Source organism: Carcharodon carcharias, chromosome 10 (genome assembly GCF_017639515.1).
Source record: "Carcharodon carcharias isolate sCarCar2 chromosome 10, sCarCar2.pri, whole genome shotgun sequence".
NCBI classification, from domain to species: Eukaryota; Metazoa; Chordata; class Chondrichthyes; order Lamniformes; family Lamnidae; genus Carcharodon; species Carcharodon carcharias.
In genome coordinates this window covers 66,776,233-66,799,157 of record NC_054476.1, presented here as the reverse complement: position 1 = coordinate 66,799,157, position 22,925 = coordinate 66,776,233, and the positions used below count along the sequence as shown (strand labels likewise).

Sequence of the window (22,925 nt, the reverse complement as noted above, 5' to 3'; positions counted from 1 at the left end):
AAAGAGGAACATAAAAAGCGATATCCTACAGGAATGTGAACCGAAAAAGGAAAGTCAGGGTGGGAATAGGGCCACTAAGGAAAGGTGAATATAAAAATCACACGCAGCATTCTTGAAATGGCAGAAATATTAAATACTTATTTTGCTTCAGTACTTACCAGGAAAATGGATCAGGGGGACATGATATTGAGTGATGAGCTTAGAAATGATTTCATTACATTTAAAATAAAAAGAGAAGCATTAAATAAACTAAACAAACTCAAAGGGGATAAAACACCTGGTACAGGCTGATTCTATCCAAACATTTTAAAAGAATCTAGGGAAGAGATTGCAATGGTATTATTATACATATTTAAAAATTGCTTTAAAAAGCGACATGTCAAAGCTTTTCACCCTGCACACATCAGAACACTTAGCAAGAATACCAATATAAAGGGAAAACAACAATTTGTACTGTATGAGAAGAGAATGTTGCTTGGTTGGCAAGTGGACTCTGATTGGTAGAGGCATTGCCATGGAGAATGCACCAACCGATGGCAACTGACAGTTAACTGCAGGCATTGTTTGAAATTTAAACCCTGATTGGCCAAGGCATTGCACTGAGGAATGAGTCAGCAAATAGCTGTTGTTTAATTTGTGAAGCTGAAACAGGCACAATGTGTATACATGTTCTTTCCGTCTGCCAAGAACAGTATTTATATATGTAGTTGCCAGTACATGCAAATGTGCCACACTGTGAGCCTGACTGACAATCTTACAAATTGGAAGGGATAGTGAGAAGGACTGCAATAAATTACAAGACATTAATAAACTTGAAGAATGGGCATATAATTAGCAAATGAATTTCAACATGGTCAAATCTAAGGTATTACATTCTGCTACATACAAACATACGAGTTAGGAGCAGGAGTAGGCCACTAGGCCCTTCGAGCCTGCTCCGCCATTCAATAAGATCATGGCTGATCTGACTGTAACCTCCCACCAGCCACAGATATCCTTTCACCCCCTTATTTATCAAGCATCTATCTAACTCTGCCTTGAAAACAATTAGAAGACTCTGCTTCCACTGCCTTTTGAGGGTGTTCCAAAGACTCACTACCCTCAGAGGAAACATTTCTTCTCATCTCTGTCTTAAATGGGCGACTCCTTATTTTTAGACAGTAATGCCCTAATTTTAGATTCTCCCACAACAGGAAACATCCTTTCCACATCCAACCTGTCAAGACCCCTCAAGATCTTATATGTTTCAATCAAGTCACATCTTACTCTTCTGAAGTCCAGCAGATATAAGCCTAGCCTGTCCACCTTTCCTCATAAGATCCGCCCACTGGTTAGTAAACCTTCTCTGAGCTGCTTCTAATGCATGTGTATCCTTCCTTAAATAAGGACACCAACACTTACACAATGCTCCAGATGTGGTCTTAGCAGTGTCCTGTACAAATGAAGCATAATCTCTCTACTTTTATATTCAATTTCCCTCGCAATAAATTATAACATTCTATTAGCTTTCCTAATTACTTGCTGTACCTGCAAACTAGCCTTTTGTGATTCATGTACTAGGACACCCAGATCCCTCTGCATCTCCGACTCTGCAATCTCTAAGCATTTAGATAATATGCTTTGCTTTTATTCTTCCTGCCAAAAGACAATTTCACATTTGCCCACATTATACTCCATTTGTCAGATCTTTGCCCACTCACTTAAACCTATGTTGTTGCCTCCTCATGTCCTTTTCACAACTTACTTTCCCACCTTTGGACCATCAGAAAATTTAGCAATATGCCTTCTATCCCTTCATCCAAGTCATTTATATAAATTATAAAATGTTGAGACACTAATCCCTGTGGCACATCACTTGTTACATTCTGCCAACCAGAAAATGACCCATTTATGGGTGAACATTTGTAACCTGTTAGCTTTTTTTTTCATTTGCTCATGGGATGTGGGTATCATGGGCTCAGCCAGCATTTATTGCCCAACCCTAATTGCCCTTGTTCAGAGGACATTTAAGAATCAACCACATTGCTGCGAGTCTGGGGTCACATGTCGGCCAGACTAGATAAACATGTCAGATTTCCTTCCCTAAAGGACATTAGTGAACCAGCTAGGTTTTTACAACAATCGGCAACGGCTTCATGGTCATCATCAGAGTTTTAACTCCAGATTTTTTATTGAATTCAAATTTCACCATCTGCCATGGTGGGATTCAAACCTGGGTCCCCATAGGATTACCCTGGATCTCTGCAATACGAGTCCAGTGACAATACCACTGTGCCACCGCCTCCCTCTAAACTAGCCAATCGCCTATCCATGCTGATATGTTACCCCCCTATACCAGGAGTTTTTATTTTCTGCGATAACCTTTGACATGGCACCTTATGAAATACATTGTGGAAATCTAAGTACAGGACATCCAGCAGTTCCCCTTTACCCACTGCACACGTGACTCCTTCAAAGAACTCCAATAAATTGTTTAAACATTATTTCCCTTTCACAAGACTATGTTGACTCTGCCTAATTGCCTTGAATTTTTGTCAGTGCGCTGCTATAACAACTTTAATATTAGCTTCCAACATTTTCTCTGTGACACGTTAAGCTAATTGGCCTGTATCTTCCTGCTTTGTCTCCTTCCCCTTTTGAATAAAGGAGTTATGTTCACTATTTTCCAATCTAATGGCACCTTCCCTGAATCCAGAGCATTTTGGAAAATTAAAATCAATGCATCAACTATCTCATTAGCCACTTCTTTTGAAGCATTAGGACTAGGTCTATCAGGACCCGAGGATTTGTCAGCTTACAACTCCAACAATTTTCTCAGTACTACTTCCCTGGTGAATGTAATTTCCCCGAGTTACTCCGTCCCTTTCATTTATTGATTTACAGCTACTTCTGCGATGATATTTGTATTTTCTACAGTGAGGACGGATGCAAAGTACCCGTTCAATTCATCTGCCATCCCTTGGGCCATAATCTCCGAGCTCCCCAGTGTCGGATTTGGGGGTTACCCCAAAGATGCGCTGGGGAGTCCCTCTTGGAAGTTCCCAGGTAAGGGTTTACATGGCAATTATTCAGATGTGCAAACTTCCTCTTAACAATTGTCCTGCTCTGGGAACCATCCAAAAATGTGATTTAAATCGTAAATTTCGGATAGTTCCACCGGGGCTACACCAATAGTTACCCAGCAAAAGTTAGAAGAATTAAAACCTCTTCTAACTTCTGGGTAACTATTGTAAACACCCAGATCAACCCCCCCCGCATCCCCACAGGATTCTCCACACACCCCCCCAAGCGATCCCCATGGGGTTCCCCCCCACATCCCCAATTCGCCCCCCCGCATCCGTGGCGGGACTCTCCCCACACCCTCCAAGCTACCCCACAAGGATTCCCCCCTGACCTCTGTCGCCCTCCCACCATCAACAGCCCCCCCTTGACCTCTGACACCCCCACCCTGACCTCCCAGCCCCTGACTCCAACCTTCACCACCCTCCGACCGCCCCCACCTGCGATTTCTGACCGCTCCAACCCCCAAATCCTATCCACTTACCTTCTCCCTGGCCTGTCAATTTCACTGGTCCTTTAAACTCACCTGCTTTACTGCAGCTAGTGGCGTTAAGAAAAGAGGGCATGGCCTCCTTCAATCTGCCGGAGCTGCACTTCGCTGGAGCCTGCGGGGATTCATTTGATGCAGGCCACAAGTAGCTCTGGGGATTGGAAATGTCAGCATAGTTTTCAAGGGCAGGTAAGTATGTATTTATTTCTTCTAATTCCTATGGGCCATTTCTTTCTGATGCTAGTTGGGAGTTACAGCCCTTTATTTTCCATTATTAATTCCCCAGACTCACTTTCTATTGTTAACTCTTTTCTTTTTTAAGTATCTATAGAAACTCTTACTATCCATCTTTATATTTCTAGCTGTATTTCTCTTGTGCTCCAACTTTTCCCTCGTTAGTAATATCTTTGTCATTCTTTGTTGTTCTTTATATTCTGTCCAAACTTCAGACCTGCCATCTGTGTTTGCATAATTATATGCTTTTTTAAAATTCATTTATGGGATATGGGCTTCGCTGGCTGGGCCAGCATTTATTGCCCATCACTAGTTGCCCTTGAGAAGGTGGTGGTGAGCTGCCTTCTTGAACTGCTGCAGTCCATGTGGTGTAGGTACACCCACATTGCTGTTAGGCAGGGAGTTCCAGGATTTTGACCCAGGGACAGTGAAGGAGCAGCATTCTATTTACAAGTCAGGATGGCTGAGTGACTTGGAGGGGAACATCCTGATGGTGGTGTTTCCATCCATCTGCTCCCTTATTCCTTCTAGGTGGTAGTGGTTGTGGGTTGGAAGGTGCTGTCAAAGGGGCCTTGCTGAATTCCTGCAGTGCAACTTGTAGTTGGTACATAATGCTGCTACTGTGGGTAGGTGGTGGGGGGAGTGAATGTTTGTGGATGTGCTGCCAATCAAGCGGGCTGCTTTGTCCTGGATGGTGTCAAGCTTCTTGAGTGTTGTCAGAGCTGCATTCATCCAGGGATGTGGGGAGTATTCCATCACATTCCTGACTTGTGCCTTATAGGTGGTGGACAGGCTTTGGGGAGTCAGGAGGTGAGTTACATGTCATAGGATTCCCAGCCTCTGACCTGCTGTTGTAGCCACAGTATTTATATGGCTAGTATAGTTCAGTTTCTGGTCAATGGTAACCCCCAGGGTGTTGATAGTTGGGTATCCAGTGGTGTTAATAACATTGAATGTCAAGGGGCGATGGTCAGGTTCTCTCTTGTCAGGGATGCTCATTTTCTGGCACTTGTGTGGTGCGAATATTACTTCCAGGTGATGATCAAGCCAAGCCTGGATATTGTCCATGTCTTGCTGCATTTGGACATGGACTGCTTCAGTATCTTGGGAGTCACAAATCGTGCTCAACATTATGTAATCATCAGCGAACAAGCCCACTTCTGACCTTATGATGGAAGGAAGGTCATTGATGAAGCAGTTGAAAATGGTTGGGCCAAGGACACTACCCTGAGGAACTCCTGCAGTGATATCCTGGAGACCATAAGATGTAGGAGCAGAAGTAAGACATTCGGCCCATCGAGTTTGCTCCACTATTCAATGAAATCATGGCTGATCTGATAATCCTCAACTCCAATTTCCTGCCATTTCCTATTAATCCTTGATTCACTTACTGATTAAAAATGTCTATCTCAACCTTGAATAGAATATACTTAATGACCCAGCTTCTACAGCCCTCTGCAGCAAAGAATTAAACAGTTTAATTACCCTCAGAGAGGGTACCCTCCTCATCCCTGTTTTAAATGGGTGATCCCTAACTCTGAGATTATGCCCTCTTGTCCTAGACTCTCCCACAAGGGAAAACAACATCTCAGCATCCACCCTGTCAAGCCCCCTGAGAATCTTATGTGTTTCAATAAGGTTGCCTCTCATTCTTCTAAACTCCAATGAGCACAGGCCCAACCTACTTAACCTCTCCTCATAAAAAAATCCCTCCATACCTGGAATCAACCTAGTGAACCTTCTCTAGACAGTCTCCAATGCCGGTATATCTTTCCTGAAATAAGGGGACCAAACCTGTTCACAGTATTCTAGGTGTGGTCTAACTAGTGCCTTGTATGTTCACTTTGGTCTCTCTCTTCCTTGTTATATATTTAAAGAAGCTCTTACTGTTCATTTTTATATTACTTGATAGTTTACCTCCAACAACCACAACCATCTTCCTTTGTGCTAGGTTTAACTCCAACCAGTGGAGAGTTTTCCCTGATTCCCATTGAATCTAGTTTTGCTCGGGTTCCTTGATGCCACACTCGGTCAAATGCAGCCTTGATGTCAAGGGCAGTCACTCTCATCTTGGCTCGGTGTTCAGCTCTTTTGTCCATGTTTGAAGCAAGGCTGTAATGAGATCAGAAGCTGAGTGGCCTTGGCGGAACTCAAACTGGGCATCAGTGAGCAGGTTATTGCTAAGCAAGTGCTGCTTGATAGCACTGTTGATGACCCCTCCCATTACTGATGACCGAGAGTACACTGGTAAGTGGCCGGCTTGGATTTGTCCTGCTTTGTGTGTACAGGACATACCTGGGCAATTTTCTACATTGCCAGGTAGATGCCAGTGTTGTGGCTGTACTGGAATAGCTTGGCTAGAGGTGTGGCATGTTCTGGAGCACAAGTCTTCAGTACTATTGACGGAATATTGTCAGGGCCCATTGCCTTTGCAGTATCCAGTGCCTTCAGCCGTTTCTTGATATCATGTGGAGCGAATTGAATTAGCTAAAGACTGGTATCTGTGTTGCTGAGCTCCTCCAGAGGAGGCCGAGATGGATAATCCACTTGGCACTTCTGGCTAAAGATTGTAGCAAATGCTTCAGCCTTATCTTTTGCACTGATGTGCTGGGGCCGCCCATCATTGAGGATGGGGATGTTTGTGGAAACTCCTCCTCTAGTGAGATGTTTAATTGTCCACCATCATTCATGACGGGACGTGGCAGGGCTGCAGGGATTAGATCTGATCTGTTGGTTGTGGGATTGCTTAGCTCTATCACTTGCTGCTTATTCTGTTTGGCATGCAAGTAGTCGTTTGTTATAGCTTCACCAGGTTGACACCTTATTTTTATATATGTCTGGTACTGCTCCTGACATGCCCTCCTGCACCCTTCATTGAGCTTATTTTGATCCTCTGGCTTGATGGTAATGGTACAATGGGAGATATGCTGGGCCATGAGGCTACAGATTGTATTTGAGTACAATTCTGCTGCTGCTGATGGCCCATAACGCCGCATGGATGCCCAGTCTTGAGTTGCTAGATATGTACAAAACCCATCCCATCTAGCACGGTGGTAGTGCCACACACCTTTGAGGTGTGAAGGCGGGATATCATCTCCTCAACGACTGTGCGGTGGTCACTCCTACTAATGCTGTCATGGACAGATGCATCTGTGGCCGGCAGGTTGGTGAGGATGAGGTCAAGTATGTTTTTCCCTCTTTTTGATTCCCTCACCACCTGATACAAACCTAATCTAGCAGCTATGTCCCTTAGGACTCAGCCAGCTCAGTCAATAGTGGTGTTCCCAAGTCACTCTTGGTGATGGACATTGAAGTCCCCCACCCAGAGTGCATTCTGTGCCCTTACCACCCTCAGTGCTTCCTCCAAGTGGTGTTCAACATGAGGAGTACTGATTCTTCAGCTGAGGGACGGCGGAAATCAGCAGGAGGTTTCCTTGCCCATGTTTGAACTGATGCCATGAGACCTCCTGGGGTCTGGATTCAATGTTGAGGACTCCCAGGGCAACTTCTTCCAGACTGTATACCACTGTGCCGTCACCTCTGCTGGGTCTGTCCTGCCAGTGGGTCAAGACGTACCGAGAGATTGTGATGTCGGTGTCTGGGACATTACCTAGAAGATATGATTCCCTGAGAATGACTATGTCAGGCTGTTGCTTGACTAGTCTGAGATAGCTCTCTCAATTTTGGCACAAGCCCCCAGATATTAGTAAGGAAGACTTTGCAGGGTCGACAGGGCTGAGTTTGTTGGTGTCATTTCCGGTGGCTAGGTCGATGCTGGGTGATCCGTCCCGTTTCATTCCTTTTTTGAGGCTTTGTAGTAGTTTGATACAACTGAATGACTTGCTAGACCATTTCAGAGGGGTTAATTGGCCAGCCAGCGTGAAATCGCGGTCGGGGGCTGATTGCAGGCAGCGGGCCATTTCCCAGCTGCTCCAGGGCCCTGCGCCTGCCTGATGACTGGAAAATCCTGCCCTTGGTGTCAGGACAACATTCAGCGCAACCCGTGACAAGGCCGCTGGTGGCCTTTGCATTGTGGACAATGCCCGGCCATCAGCAGGAGCAGCAGCGGCCACCGGGACCTTCAGTAGGAGAAAAGTGACCATGATTGCAGCAGGGCAAGCAATAGAGGAGACATCAGCCTCCAACAAGTGGCTGCAAGGGCATGCTTGCTGCCTGCAAATAGATCTCCTTTGTGAATTGGACTTCCTGCTGCAAAACTGCTTCCAATCCATTTTTAGGCTCCTGATACAATGGTGGTGGTGGGTGGGTTGGGGGGAGGTGGTGGTGGGGAGAAGGCACAGGGCATGCGCCGTAGGTAACATCTCTTGCAGTCTGGAAAATTGAAGATAAGTGGTTCATTATCATCTTAATTGATTCCCGCCACTGCTGGGCGAGTTGCCCTTGAATCTGCTAATCCTTCTCCATAAAAGCGCTCAGAGGTAGAATGCATCAGTGAGCTGACCTGACACCATCTTACCAAATTTCCTCATGCCCCTGTGGGCCTGGGAGAATTCAGCCTTCAGAATCTAACAAGGCAGAAGAGCAAAGGAAATTGGAACGACAAATACACAAATTAATACATGTTGCGATGTAGGTCAATAAGGCCATAATGTAATTAAGCCAAGCATTAATGTTTATCTCCAAAGGGATAGAATTGAAAAGTAGGAAAGTTATTCTAAACTTGTACTAAACCTTGGTTAGACCACACTTTTTGAGTGTTGTTCTGATTACCCCATTATAAAAAGAAGTGATCTAATGAAGGTCTTTAAAATTATGAAAGGTTTTAACAGAGCAGTCACAGAGACTATTTTTGCTTTGCTGGGAAGAGGCCAAATTAAGACAGTCAACAAGGAATCGAACAGGGAATTCAGAAGAAATGTCTTTTTTCAGAATGGTGGAAATGTGGATTCACTAGCAAGGCAGTTCAGGCGAATACAACGGATACATTTAAGAGGATGTTAGATAAGCATTTTAAGGAGAGGGAATTCTGCTAAAAAGGGAGACTTTTTTTCAGCAATACTCAAGTTTTGTCCCACCAAACAAGAAAGGAATAGAAGGTTGCACTGACAAGCATTGCATGAGCAAAATGAGAGGAGGCTAGGCTGGGGTATAAACACCAGCATGGACTGATTGGGCTTCAAAGTTCTGTGCACAGACACCCCGAGATCTCTCTGTTCTTGCACCCCTTTTGAAATGGTACCATTAGGCATGTTTTGTCTTTCCTCATTCTTCTCACCAAAATGTGTCACTTAATTTTGCTGTGCTGAATTTCATCTGCCTTGTACCCGCCCTTCCAACAACCAATCTATGTCCTCATGAAATTATTACTATCCTCTTCACTGTTTGCTACTTTCATGTCATCTGCAAATTTTGAAATAATGCCCTGCATCCACAAATCAGAGTCATTAATATGCAACAAAAACAGCAGTGGTCCAGGTACCAAACTTTGGGGAACACCACTGTATACCTCACTTTAGTCTGAATAATATCATTCACCATAACTCTGCTTTCCATTCCTCTGACAATTTGGTATCCATGCTGTTAAAGCCCCTTTTATCCCATAGGCTTCAAGTTCAATAACAAGCCTAATATGGGGTATTTCATCAAACACCTTTTGAAAATTCCTATAAACAACATCAACTACACTGCCCTCATCTACTCTCACCATTACCTCATCAAAATACTGAATCAAGGGATCTTTGGCATTCACCTTAATAGGTAGAGAAGGGCTTAATTTAACAGTGCATGTAGAAGATAACATCTTTAACACAACAACAGTCTCTTAATGTTTCAGACTCTGAATGGGAGATTGAGGTCAAAAAAGTATTAGCAACTCAACCAAGCAGAGTGCTCTACCCAGCATCCTGATCTGTGAACATACGAACAAGTAGCAGGAGCAGGCCATTCAGCCCTTCGAGCCTGATCATTTAATAAGATCATGGCTGATGTGATAGTAACCTGAAATCTGCATTCCACCTACCCCCAATAAGCTATCACCCCCTTGTGTGTCAAGAATCTATCCACTCCTGCCTTTAAAATATTCAAAGACTCTGCTTCCACTGTTTTTTCAGGAAGAGAGCTCCAAAGACTAACAATTTCACCTCATTTCTGTTTTAAATGGGTGACCCCTTATTTTTAAAGTGATCCCTAGTTCTAGATTTTCCCACAAAAGCAAACATCTTCTTCACATCCACCCTGTCAAGACCCCTGAAGATCTTACCTGTTTCAATCAAGTTGCATCTTACTCTTCTAAACTCCAGCAATATAAGCATAGTCTGTCCAACCTTTCCTCATAAGACAACCCACCCATTCCAGGTAGTCTGGTAAACCTTCTCTGAACTGCTTCCAATGCATTTACGTCTTTCCTTAAATATGGTGACCAATATTGGACACAGTACTCCAAATGAGGTCTCACTAGTGCCCTGTACAACTGAAGCTTAACCTCCCTACTTTTGTATTCAATTCCCCTCACAATAAATGATAACATTCTATTAGCTTTCCTAATTACTTGCTGTACCTGCATACTAGCCTTTTGTGATTCATGCACTAGGACACCCAGATCCCTCTGCACCTCAGAGCTTTGCAATCTCTCACCATTTAGATAATATGCTTCTCCTATACTCTTTCCGCCAAAATTAACAATTTCACATTTTCCCACATTATACTCCATTTGTTAGATCTTTGCCCATTCACTTAACTTATCTATATTCTTTTGTAGCCTCCTTACCTGCTCTTCACAACGTACTTTCCTACCTATCTTTGTGTCATCTGCAAATTTGGCAACCATCCCTTCAATCCCTTCATCCAAGTTATTTATATAAATTGTAAACAGTCCCAGCACTGATCCCTGTGACACACCACTCGTTACATCTTGCCAACCTGAAAAAGACCCATTTATACCTACCCTCTGCTTCCCGTTAGCCAGCCAATCTTCTATCCATGCCAATGTTACCCCCTCTACCATGAGCTTTTATTTTCCAAAGTAACTTTTGATGTAGCACTTTATCGAATGCCTTCTGGAAATCTAAGTACAGTACATTCCAGTTCCCCTTTATCCACAGCACATGTTACTTCCTCAAAGAACTTCAATAAGTTGGTTAAACACAATTTCCCTTTCACAAAACCATGTTGACTCTGCCTGATTACCTTGAACTTATCCAAGTGCCCTGCTATAACTTCTTTAATGATAGCTTCTAATATGTCCCCTACAACAGAAAGTTAACTGGCCTGTAGTTTCTCGCTTTCTGTCCCCCTCCCTTTTTTAATAATGGAGTTACATTTGCTATCTTCCAATCTAATGGGATCTTCCCCGAATCTAGGGAGTTTTGGAAACTTAAAACTAATGCATCAATTATCTCACTAGGCAGCTCTTTTAAAACTCTAAGATTAAGTCCATCAGGATCCAGGCTCCTGTCAGCCACAGCTCCAACAATTTGTTCAGTACCACTTCGCTGGGTGACTAATTTTCTGACTTCCTTCTCCACTTCCATTTCGTGGTTTACTGCTGCTTCTGGGATGTTACTTGTATCCTCTATAGTGAAAACTGATGCAAAATATTTACAAAAACTCTTACTATCTGTTTTTATATTCCAAGCTAGTTTTCTCTCATACTCTAATTTTTCCCTCTTATTAGTCTTTTAGTCATGCTTTGCTGTTCCTTATATTCTGTCCAATCTTCTGACCTGCCACCTGTCTTTGCACAATTATATACTTTTTCTTTAAGTGTGATACTATCTTTAGCCTTTCGAGTTAACCACAGATGGTGTGTCTGTCCCTTGGAATTTTTTTTACTCATTGGAATGTATCTATTCTGTGCATTCTGAAATATCCCCTTATATATTAGCCACTGCACTTCTATTGACCTATCTCTTAACCTAATTTACTAATTAATTTTCGCCAGCTTAGTTATCATGCCCTCATAATTGCCCTTATTTAAGTTTAAAAACTCAGTCTCAGACCCACTCCTCTATCCCACAAAGTGAATGTAAAATTCAGTCATATTAAGGTTACTGCCACCTAGGGGAGCCTTCACTATGAGATCATTAATTACTCTCATCTCATTGCACAACACCAAGTCTAGTATAGCCTGCTCTCTGGTTGGCTCCAAAACATGCTGTTCTAACAAACTATCCCGAAAACATTCAATGTACTCCTCATCTAGGCTTTCTTTGCCTATCTGACTTTTCCAGTCTATATGTAAATTAAAATCTCCCATGATTATCGCCATGCCTTTCTGACAAGTTCCAATTATTTCTTCCTTTATGCTCAACCCTACCAATGTGGTTACTGTTAGGGGGCCTGTACACAACTCCCACAAATGACTTCTTGCCTTTACCATTTCTCATCTCTACCCAAACCGTTACGATATCCTGGTTTCCTGAAGTTAGGTCATCCCTCTCTATTTTGTTAATACTATCATTAACAAACAAAGCTACCCCTCCACCTTTGTCTCGCTTCCCGTCCTTCTTAAACATCCAGTACCCTTCAATATTCAGGTCCCAATCCATGTCCACCTATGATTAGCCAAAGGATTTAAAATCTTCCAGAAATCGACTGGAATCAAGCTTAAGTATCATTACCTGCATGAGCAGGCTCATGTCCCGATCCACCACCAGACAGCAAAGCCACTTTGCCTTTGATGTTCTTCAGGTCAGACCTGATTACTGTGCGATGTCCCTGCAGCAGCTGCATTCCTACATTGCAAGCCACAAGCCCATCTAATGCATCATCCACACAATTGTCCACAGAGTTTATCAGCTTCTTTGAACGCTGCAACAAAAACATCAATTAGTATTTTTGTCAAAACAATTAAAATCAATTTGTCGATCTTCTTACTCTGTTTTGTAGCTAACAGTGTACCTTCTTTCCAACAACAATACATTTTTGTTTTTTTTACAAGTGCAGTCTGCAGGCCTGTGGGGAAAATCATGTTTTGAGACTCCATGCCTTTGAATAACATTCAATTAGAGTCATGGGTCCTGCTGAATCAACACCTCAGTCAGCTTCCTATCCTGTTTTATGTGGTAGATTCTTGCTTATCTATCACCTGCATCATGAAGAAAAATATTGAAATACCTCGTTTTACCCCTGAATATTGGGTTTATTTTAATTTATTATCTCTTATGGAAGCTTTTATTTTCATTTTATCATAATCACATTTTTAACAAGAAACATGTGATATTTAGAAATAGGCAGTGCCTTTCATGTGCACAGGATTCAAAAAGCATTTCATAACCAATGATTGCTTCTGAAGTGTTATCACTGTTGTTATATGGCGAAACACAGCAGTCAAATTATGCACAACACATTTTATAAACAGCAAGTAGTCACATGATCCGATCATCTATTTTTAGTGATTTTGGTTGAGTGAATATTGAAATTCAATGTTGAATGTTGGCCTGGACACCAGTAGAACTCCCTGCTCGAACTTGCACCACAAGATTTTTACAGACAGATAGGACCTCACCCCAACACTTCTTCAAGGAAGCAACAACATAGAAAATGCAGTAATGTCAATACTGCAATGTCAGCATAAACTATTGCCCAAGTCCTAAATGAGGCTTGAACACAGCCTTACGATTCAAAAAGCAAGTATTAAAGCACTGTGCCAGTTTAAGCAGAGGGATAAAGGTAAAGATGGGTAGTGTTGCAGGAGTTAGAAGCAAGTGATTTTGGTATGAGGAAAGTGTCTCAGGAAACTGTGTCAGGACTGAGCAGGATGTTTACATTCTGCAACTCTCAATTCAGCCTAAGACAGCAGCAGGGAAGGTTCATGGATTCAAAGCCAGAGGCTTTGGAAACAATGGAAGCAAACAGGATGATCTCAACTTTTCCAACATTCAGCTGGAGAAAGTTTCGACTATTCCAAATTTTGATATCACACTTGCAACTTGAGAGTCAAAAAACACGAGAGTTGGTTACAGAATGTCATTTGTGACAGTGACCAATGGATAACAGAGAGTAATCTAGCAGGCCTGATTAATGAGTGGCAAGAAATGGAAGCACAGGTAAAGGCGACAATGCTTTCCTAGACTTGAGAAAATGGGAAGATCTCTCAGAACCTATACTGTAACAACATACATTTATATAACATCATTAACCATAATAAAATGTGCCAAGGAACTCCACAGGAGCAGAGTGGGGATGTTTGCTGATGATTGCACAGTGTTCAGTACCATTCACGAATCCTCAGATTCTGAAGTCATTCGTGACCATATACAGCAAGACCTGGACAACATTTAGGCTTAGGCTGGTAAATGGCAAGTAACATTCGCGCCACACAAGTGCCAGCAATGAGCATCTTCAACAAGAAAGAAACTAACCACTTCCCCTTGACACCAATGACATAATCATAGTTGAATCTCCCACCATCAACATCCTAGAGGTCATCATTGACCAGAAACTGAACTAGACTAGCCATATAAATAGTGACTACAAGAGCAGATGCGAGGCTGGGAATTCTGCAGCAAGTAACGACAAGGATGAGCAACAAATGCTGGCCTTGCCAGTGACGCTCGCATCTGATGAAAAAATAAAACATGTAACACCAAATCACATTGGGAGATATTAGGACAAACGACCAAAAGCTTGGTCAAAAAGATAGGTTTTAAGCATTGTCTTAAAGGAGAGACCAAGAAGTTTAGGGAAGGCATTCCACATCTTAGGGTCCAGGCAACTGAAGGCATAGTCACCAATTGTGAAGTGATTAAAATCAGGTATGTTCAAGAGGTTACAATTTGATAAGCATAGATACCTTGGAGGGTTATAGGGTTATAGATCACAGAAGTAGAGACTGCAGAACTTATACCAGCCCCATATCCCAGACTCTTCTCTGATCCTATAACCTTGTTGGAAATTACCAAATTAATTAGTAAAAGAGTGGAAAACATCCACCAGTCAAGTTGCATTCTGCAGTTGTTCAAATGGCCAGGGAGTTGATGTCAGTCCTGGCTCAATAGTAGCATTAACTGAAAGGTAGCACTCTTGCATCTGAATCAGGATATTTTGGATTCATAAACCAAATAACGAAATATGACTATGTAATCTAGGCTGGCACTTCTGTGCTTTACTGTAAGAATTTTTTTTTTTGGATGAGATTGTTAAATGAAGCCCCCGTTTGCCCACTCAGGTAGATGTAAATGATTCCAAGGCACTATTTCAAAGAAGAAAAGTGGCATTCTCCTGTTTTGTGGGCAACATTTATCCCTCAGTCAGTAAAACAGGTGATCTGGTCATTTATCTTATTGCTGTTTCTGACAGCGAGCTGCATACAGACTGGCTGCCACATTTAGTGCACTATAATGTTGACTAAACTTCAAAAGTGTTTTATTGGCGGTAAAGTGCTTGGAGACATCTTGGGGTTATGAAAGATGCTGTATTAATATACCTGTCTTGTTTTCTACTTTGCTTTAGGCATTTTTGGCTTTGAGCTACTTTTTTCTTCCCAATGTACAGATTTGTATCCATAAAACAAAGCTAAATCTCTAAATTAACTACAGCATGTTCATGCTAGTTTTTAAACCCAGATAGCAGCAGAAACCCTCTGATGGCAGGCTGAAAATACAAATGCACTTTAAAGGGTTGGAATGGCAGTTGGTCTAACATTAGCATCTTTCACAAATTCTTATTTAACAGAATGGTGCACCATTGGATATAATCACAAAGACAGCACACTTAAAACACCTTGCAGAGCCACTGTATTTAAAGTGAACAGGCAGAGTAAACTGTGGCTGGGGAAATCCTTAGCAGCCTGATTTCATTTAGTAGCAAGAGAGAAATTATGAGTGCAGTTGATTGGAGGGGGCCTCAGGTATGGATAAGTAGTATCTTATTAATAAAATTTGAGAGTATATTGTTATGACCTCTGGACTTGATAAGACAGTTATGTTTTAAACTGTCTCCTTTAATTCAAGGTAAAATGGAGCAGTTTGGAGAGAGGGATGTGGCCTCCTATTTATTCTGCCTGGAGACAAGCCCATGTGACCCAGCTGCCATGAGAACAGCTGCCCAGGTCAAAACTTAATGAAAGTAAGGTTGAAGTTTTAGCATATAAGACTTAGGAGCAGCAGTAGGCCATTGGATAAAATTATTGGTGCCCTGGACACACAGGGAAAGGTAGCTAGCTGGTCTTGCTTTGCACAGACTCTTAAGGGTCAGTCAGACAGGGAGATTTGGGGAAGAAGACGCACAACAGGAACTGCTATGCCAACAGAAGAAAGTGACTGTTTTGGGATTAATTATCAAGCAGGGTACTGGTGAGGCCAGATTCCCTGTTTGAAGTGACAAGGCTTGTGGCGAGTTAAAGACCAAGGAGTAGCCAGAGGGTGCTTTGCCACTGGAAGTCCATTTGATTATGCTCAGAAGATTGAATGAAGGGACTTTATTTTGAAATGACACTGGGCCATTCACACTGGTGGGACAGGGAGAAGGGATCCTGTTAAATACCAGGAGCTTGGAAACTTTTATACACAAGGTAACGTTTCTGCTGAGAATGCAGTGTAATGTCTTAATGTGGTTTGGAGTTTTCAGTTGTATTAACGCAAGAATCATAATATCTATATCTCCCAGATTTGCAATAAGTCTGTGCCCAGCAGCATTCTACAATATAGTGGGCAGTCAGTATAATACTGGCAATATCGCCAGTTTTACTGGCACTTCCTACCAGTCTACCTGCTCACAACTGGTCTTCGTTTACCAGTTAAGAATTGAACATCCTTCCGGGTAGCAGTTCCATCTTAACTATTACGTTGAATTATGCTTTTTGTTAACATTTAAAAAGGTAAGTTCGAACTGAAATTCTAACGCCCTTGAATTTTTTTGGCCTTCTCATGTCCTAGGCCCTTGGTGAAGCCTGGTATAAAATTTGCATCGTCAGAATTGTGACCAAAGGACAATGAGTTCAGAACAGCGGTTTCTAACCTTGCCCCTAAACCACATCACGGCTCTAATATAACACCGGGCCGCCAGTATCGTTTCCAAACCATATGTCCGATCCCCGCCGCGCAGCCTGTGATCAGCAGCAGTTTTCTGCCATAGGTGGTTGCCGTGTTATTCCTGGCAGCCCGCCTCCCTCGAAGCTGGGCTCAGTTAAACCCCAACCCCCCACCGCGGCTCTTACGTGCATCCTTCAGCCCGGACAGTGAAGCTAAGAGCAGCTCCTTTAAAACATCCGAACCGAAAGTGCGGGCGAACCGCGAGTTTCTGCTCTTTGACCAAGTGAGAAACACGGAGTGGAAGGGAGAGGGCGGGAAGAGCCGGGGTAGGAAAGGGGAAGCTAGGCAGTCCCTCCCTCGAAGCCCCGGCCCGCTGACGGTTGGCAGTGGAATGCTGCTGGAGTCTGTTTGAAAATGTCCGGAGCGCGCGAAGGAGCCGAGCGAGCGCCAGGTGCTCTTGAACTTAGAGCTGACAATCTTCCACATAGAAAAGTCACAATGATGCTGTATTTATAGATTTACAACGTGTGAAAAACAAGGTCTTTGTAGCTTAAAATGTAAGCATACACAACATTCCTATCGCGTTGGAGGGAAATGAGAAGTTTTGTAAGTTTTAAAATAAAAATCATAAAGAGAGTACAAAATGGATTGTAAAAAAATGAAAAAGTGTCTTTTGGATTTTACCGGACCAAACACACCACCGCTATCCCAAAAAATAACTTTTCAATCTCTATTCTACATACGTCACTGCCACAGTTCAAAAAAGCAACACACTCTCAACTCAAACAACTATATCATATTAAAATTTAAAAATGTGAATTTGAAGGACATCACACAGGAATCAGGCTCTGCTAAGGAAAAACTGGTTTGTGTTCAATTATACAAGCCTCCAAACCTTTTAGTGAGACACCAAACAACCTTGCAATGTACGAGTCAAACGGACTCGCAACGTTAACAGTATTCCTCTCTGCAGATGCTGTCAGACCTGCTGAATTTTTCCAGCTATTTTTGTTTTTGTTTCAGATTTCCAGCATCCGCAGTATTTTGCTTTTAACCTTACAATATATTACATTGTATCCCATCCAGTTAACCACCCCTTAATGAAGAATGTCTATTCTTCCTCCAACCTTTCCAGCTTATATCTGATCTCTTTCCCCCCACCTCTCCCTGCAACTCAACACACCTATTCTGTTGAACTTGCCTTCCATTATTCATTTAAACTAACAATCTTCTGCTTCCAACCTACTTCTTTGAACTGACAGTGTCCCCCATCTTCAAGCTGGCACTGTGCTCCCCCTCCACCCTCTTAGCCTTCATCCTCAGATACTATGAGAAGCTCAGTGAAGGGGGTTTTGAAGAAGAGTCATACGGACTCGAAACGTTAACTCTGTGTTTCTCTCCACAGATGCTGTCAGACCTGCTGAGTTTTTCCAGCAATTTTTGTTTTTGTTTCAGATTTCCAGCATTCACAGTATTTTGCTTTTATATAAGGGGATTTTTATTCTGAGCACACATTTTAAGGAATTTGATTTATTTTTGTATAAATAATGAAAGGAGTCCATTTAAATATTTTACTTAGATATGTTAGGGAAAACCAAGAAATTTGAATGCTGTTTGCATAAGCATTGAACTCGGAACAAGAGTAGATAATTTGGTTGCTCAAAATTGTTCTGCCACTAAATTAGATCATGCCTGATCTGGAACTCAATTCATTTACTTGTTTAACAAAAGTCAATTGATTTCAGTCTTTAACGTTTCAATTGACGCAGTATCCACAGCTTTTTTGGCAGAGATTATACCACCCTTTGTGTGGAAAAGGTAAGTTCACTACTAAATGGACTAGGTTTGATTTTATTACTTCCTCATGTTCTGGAGTCACCCATCAGAAGTAGTTTTTCTGTGTCTGCCCTGAAATAATTTTAAACACCTTGATCATATCATCCCTTAGTCTTCCTAACTAATCTAAAGGGAATATAAATCACATTTATGAAACCTGTCCTAACAATTTAACCTTTTAACCCCCTTTTGTTATTCCATTGATTCTGCGCTGTTCTGCTTCTGAAGCCAGTATACCTTTCTTGAGCAAAATGCTGCAGATGCTTCAAATCTGAAGTAAAAAGTTCTGATTTCTGACAAAAGGTCACAGACCTGAAATGTTAACTCTGTTTTTCTCCCAACGGATGCTGCCAGACCTAGAGTATTTCTAGGATTTTGTTTTATTTCATTTTCCAGCAACTACAGTAATTTCTTTTTGTATGTGTTTAATTCACTGTCACTTCTCTTCCAGGAATGCCTGAAATAGTAATTCTGTTTCTCTCTCCACAGATGCTGCTAGACTGCTGAGTATTTTCAGCATTTACTGCTTTTGTACCTCTTGAGGCCCAAAGTTGAATGCAATATTCCAGATGGGGTCTGACAAAGACTCTGTACAACTGAAGTATCACTCACTTCCATACTTTTGAGTTCTGGTCTGCATGCTAATATGGGTAGTGGTGATCTGCCCAAGAGCAGGTCCACTGTTCATTTCTTCATGTCTCCCAATCCTGCACTTTTCCTCGTCAGTTGCTCATAAGAGCCTCCAATTTTCAACTTCAATGAGAAAGAGTGTATGACCAGGGAAAAAATTCATGAGGTTGTTTCCCATTGCCTTCCCCACTTGTGCATTAAAGGAAACACAAGTCCACTTCCCAAAAGATCTGCTGCCTATAAGCAACCATTGTTCCTTGAGATTCAAACTCTTCTGCCATCACCATTGAAAATTTGTTGTTTCCATTGTTGGTTGTGACTCATAACCCTGAGCATGTGACTATTATCTGGGCCTGATGTAATTCACAAAAGGGCAGAGACGACCACCAACTAAGGTCTCAGATAACCCTGCTGCCCTATCTGCTTAACATGATGGTGTAACATGAAATGAAACTGGAGAAAAATGCTCCATTTTTATCACAGCAACATTCATTGCTCTAAAGTCCAGGAATCATGGGAGACACCACGGTAACAGCCTTTACTTGCTTGAGTCTCTTCTAATGATTATAGACCACCAGTACATTCATAGACCTTTATAGTCATGAATGGCCCAGTGTTTCAGCAGGGACAGGTATGGCCATATGAATGCAGTCAATTTGCTCTGCAATTACACAAGGGACTTTAGAATCACTGAATGACATAGAACATTCATTCCATCATGCCTGTGCCAAATCTTTGAAAGAGTTATCCAATAATTCCCACTCTGCTGGTTTGAGAGAAAGAGCATGGATTTGTAAATGGCAAATCGTGTCTCAAAAATCTAACTGAATTTCTGAGCAAGTAACTAAGGTAGTAGACAAGAGAATGTCTATGGTTTATATGGACTTCCAGAAAAGGTTCAATGAGGTTCTGCATAAGAGGCTTAGGTAAAATTAAAGCTAATTGAGTTAAAGGCAAATTATTGAGCTGGTTGGGAAATTGGTTAGAAGATGAAGAGCGGGATTTATGTAAATAAACTCAACTCGGAAGGAATTGACTTGTGGAGTTCAACAAGGATCTTTGCTGAGACCTTTACTATAACTGGAGGTCTAGAATATAAAGTGGGATAGGGATGGGGGTAGCATGTTATACTATTATTATATGAAGCATTGGTTAAACCACATTTGGAACAAGTTAGGACACTGCACTTGAGTAATGATAGATTGGCCTTGGAAGAAGTACAGTGCGGATGTACCAGAATGTTACCAGGGGCTGAATTTCACGACACTGGGGCGTCTGCACGATATTCCTGACACATTGTAAAATAGATCATGATGATATTGGGAGGGGCTCGCGACATTATCATGCTGCATCACAACATTTTGGGGGCCAAGCGTGCCCAAATGTCAGCAGCCCGACTGACATCAATTAAAGGGGCAATTCAAGTAATTAAAGAGACAATGCACTGCAATTTTAAGCAGCCCTATGCATTTTCACAGTCACTGCACGGGCTGCATGGACAGGCGGGGAACTCACAATAGCACTTTCTCAATTCGGGGCGGGATATAAGGCTGCAGATGGATCAAAGAATGTGGATGTAGGAGTTAATATCAATTGGTGAAGTGTTGACTTTCTGGACTGTGTTCTGAACTGTATTGTTAAAATTTTTGGGGGGTAAGAAGACATTTTTATCTCAAAAGGCCACTAACCAGCTGGCCGTAACATGGGTCAATCTGCATCTTAGCAATCCGGTTGCTCACAAATGAGGATTGTTATGCCAGGTGGAGGCTCTTCCTCAGATGAAGAGGAGAGGACAAGAAGGGAGAGAAGACCAATAGCCAGAGACAGCAACAATGTGTCTGCCTACAAGACGAAGCAGCATACCCTGAAGGGGTTGAAGGCCAGTGAAGCTTGCAAGCGAGAAGGGGCCAGCAGAGGCACCATTACACTGCTGGCAGAGTATACCAATTAAGATCCAACTATCTATCCATGACAGAGATGCAGTGCAGAAAAAGGATCCACCTCATAAGGAAGACAGTAACTTCCATCTGTGAGATGATTGGTCCTGAGATTGCATCTAACTGTGTTAGGGGGCATCCTGTAGCACTGAAAGTGACTGTTGTCTCCAATTTTTATGCTTCAGGTTCCTTCCAGGGGATCTCTTCAGTGTGTCACGTCTGCAGCACACAACTGCATAAAACATGTCATGGATGTAGTCTCAGGAAGGTGAATACCTTTATACATTTCAAAGTAGATGAGGAAAGCCAGGCAGATCATTCAAGAGGATTTGTGGCGAATGCTGGCTTCTCAAAGATTCAGGGCACCATTGATTGCACCCAGGTGGTGATCAAAGCACCTCCAGGAGAGCCCAGGAGCCTTTGTCAGTCATAATGGCTTCCACTCGCTCAAAGTCCAGCTGGTGTGCGATCATCAGCAGATTCTCCAGGTTTGTGCAAGATATCCTGGGAGTTGCTACGACTCTTATTCTCTTGCAGTCCCTGGTTCTAAGGCTTTTCAGCCTCCCTGCGCAACTGGATAGCTGGCTGGTAGGGGGATAAAGGGTATCTTCTGAAATGATGGCTAATAACACCTATAAAACATCCTTCAATCCCTGTAGAAGAGAGGTGCAACAGAAGCCATGCCTCGCAGATTGCTATAATCGAGAGGACAATTGACCTGCTCAAAATGAGGTTCCATTGCATGGATTTGTCTGGGGATTGCTTCAATATGCACCAGATCTTGTATCACTCATTGTTGTTGTGTGCTAAGGCATAATATGGCTCTTTCTCGGAAGATCAAATGGAGGAGGGAGACTGGGGTGGAAAACCACAAACATTTGAGGACAAATCCAACACAGACTCTGAGGATGAATCTGCACCGCCACAGGGCTGTGTTGAGCCAGCAGGGCAGCAGCGTTTGGGTACCAGGGAGACCAGGGAAGCTCTCATTCAAAGGAGCTTCCAATAGACTTCCAAAATCCTTATTCTATATCATTAAAGAGCTGCAGTTACATAATTGCTCAGACCACTTGAACATCTGACACTCTCCTGGGCCTGCACCTACTCCGCAAAAGAATAATCATGCTCAAGTACTTTTTGGGATTGAGTTGTAGGATTCCAATCTTAATGCCACTCATAGCACAAGAAGAACATGTTATATGAAATATCAATTTAATAAGGTGATGTGGAACAACAAAATGCAAGTCAAACCACTATGCTTGCTGTTCTGTGTTTAGTGATTTCTTAAAACTGTTTACAAGCGCTTCATCTTGGTGCTCAACTGTTGCTGGCGGCTGTATTGGAAGCAGGCTGCTGACCAAGATGCCCCTTTCGCTTGGATGACCTCTGGTTACCAGAGACTGAGGGCCCCGACTTGGCAGGAGAGTCCTGCACAGTCACAGGACACTCCTTAGCTGTTGCAGATTTTTCACTCAGTACTGACACTGGCAGAGGGTTGGAGGAACTGCTGTCACCATAAAGAGAGCCTTGAGAGGAGCCCCCAGATGCATAAAGCTGCCAGTCATCCACCAAATGGTATGTTTGGACCTTCCTGCTCACCATAAATGGACAGGAAGCTAGTAGAGACACTAGATATCTTATCCATCTCTCACTCTGGCAATGCCCTGCTGAGGTCACTTCCAGTGTGTGTGCTTGCAGGTCTGAACACAACCCCAGAAACCCATGTTTGAGCTGCTAGAGCTGGGTCTTCACCAGAGTTGCCAATCTCGCGATAGAGCATGCTGTGAGTTCTAAGGAGAGGGTGAC

At 42.6% G+C, this 22,925-nt stretch overlaps 1 protein-coding gene across 5 annotated transcripts in view; it reads right to left on the bottom strand.

Moving 5' to 3' along the window:
- tkfc (triokinase/FMN cyclase) overlaps window positions 1-17,181 on the bottom strand; it is a 104,708-nt gene extending 87,527 nt beyond the window's left edge. For 2 of the 5 annotated variants that reach the window (XM_041198195.1, XM_041198194.1), the window contains exons 1-2: window positions 16,703-16,878; window positions 12,364-12,553 (exon numbers count right to left, since the gene is read on the bottom strand). In XM_041198195.1, the coding sequence (XP_041054129.1) occupies window positions 12,364-12,553; window positions 16,703-16,720 (208 nt within the window). In that variant the 5' untranslated portion in view covers window positions 16,721-16,878. Of the gene's footprint in view, window positions 1-12,363; window positions 12,554-16,702; window positions 16,880-16,901 lie in introns of those variants that run through there. The other 3 variants (XM_041198196.1, XM_041198197.1, XM_041198198.1) reach the window with 3 other exon arrangements.
- Window positions 17,182-22,925: the final 5,744 nt, after the last annotated feature.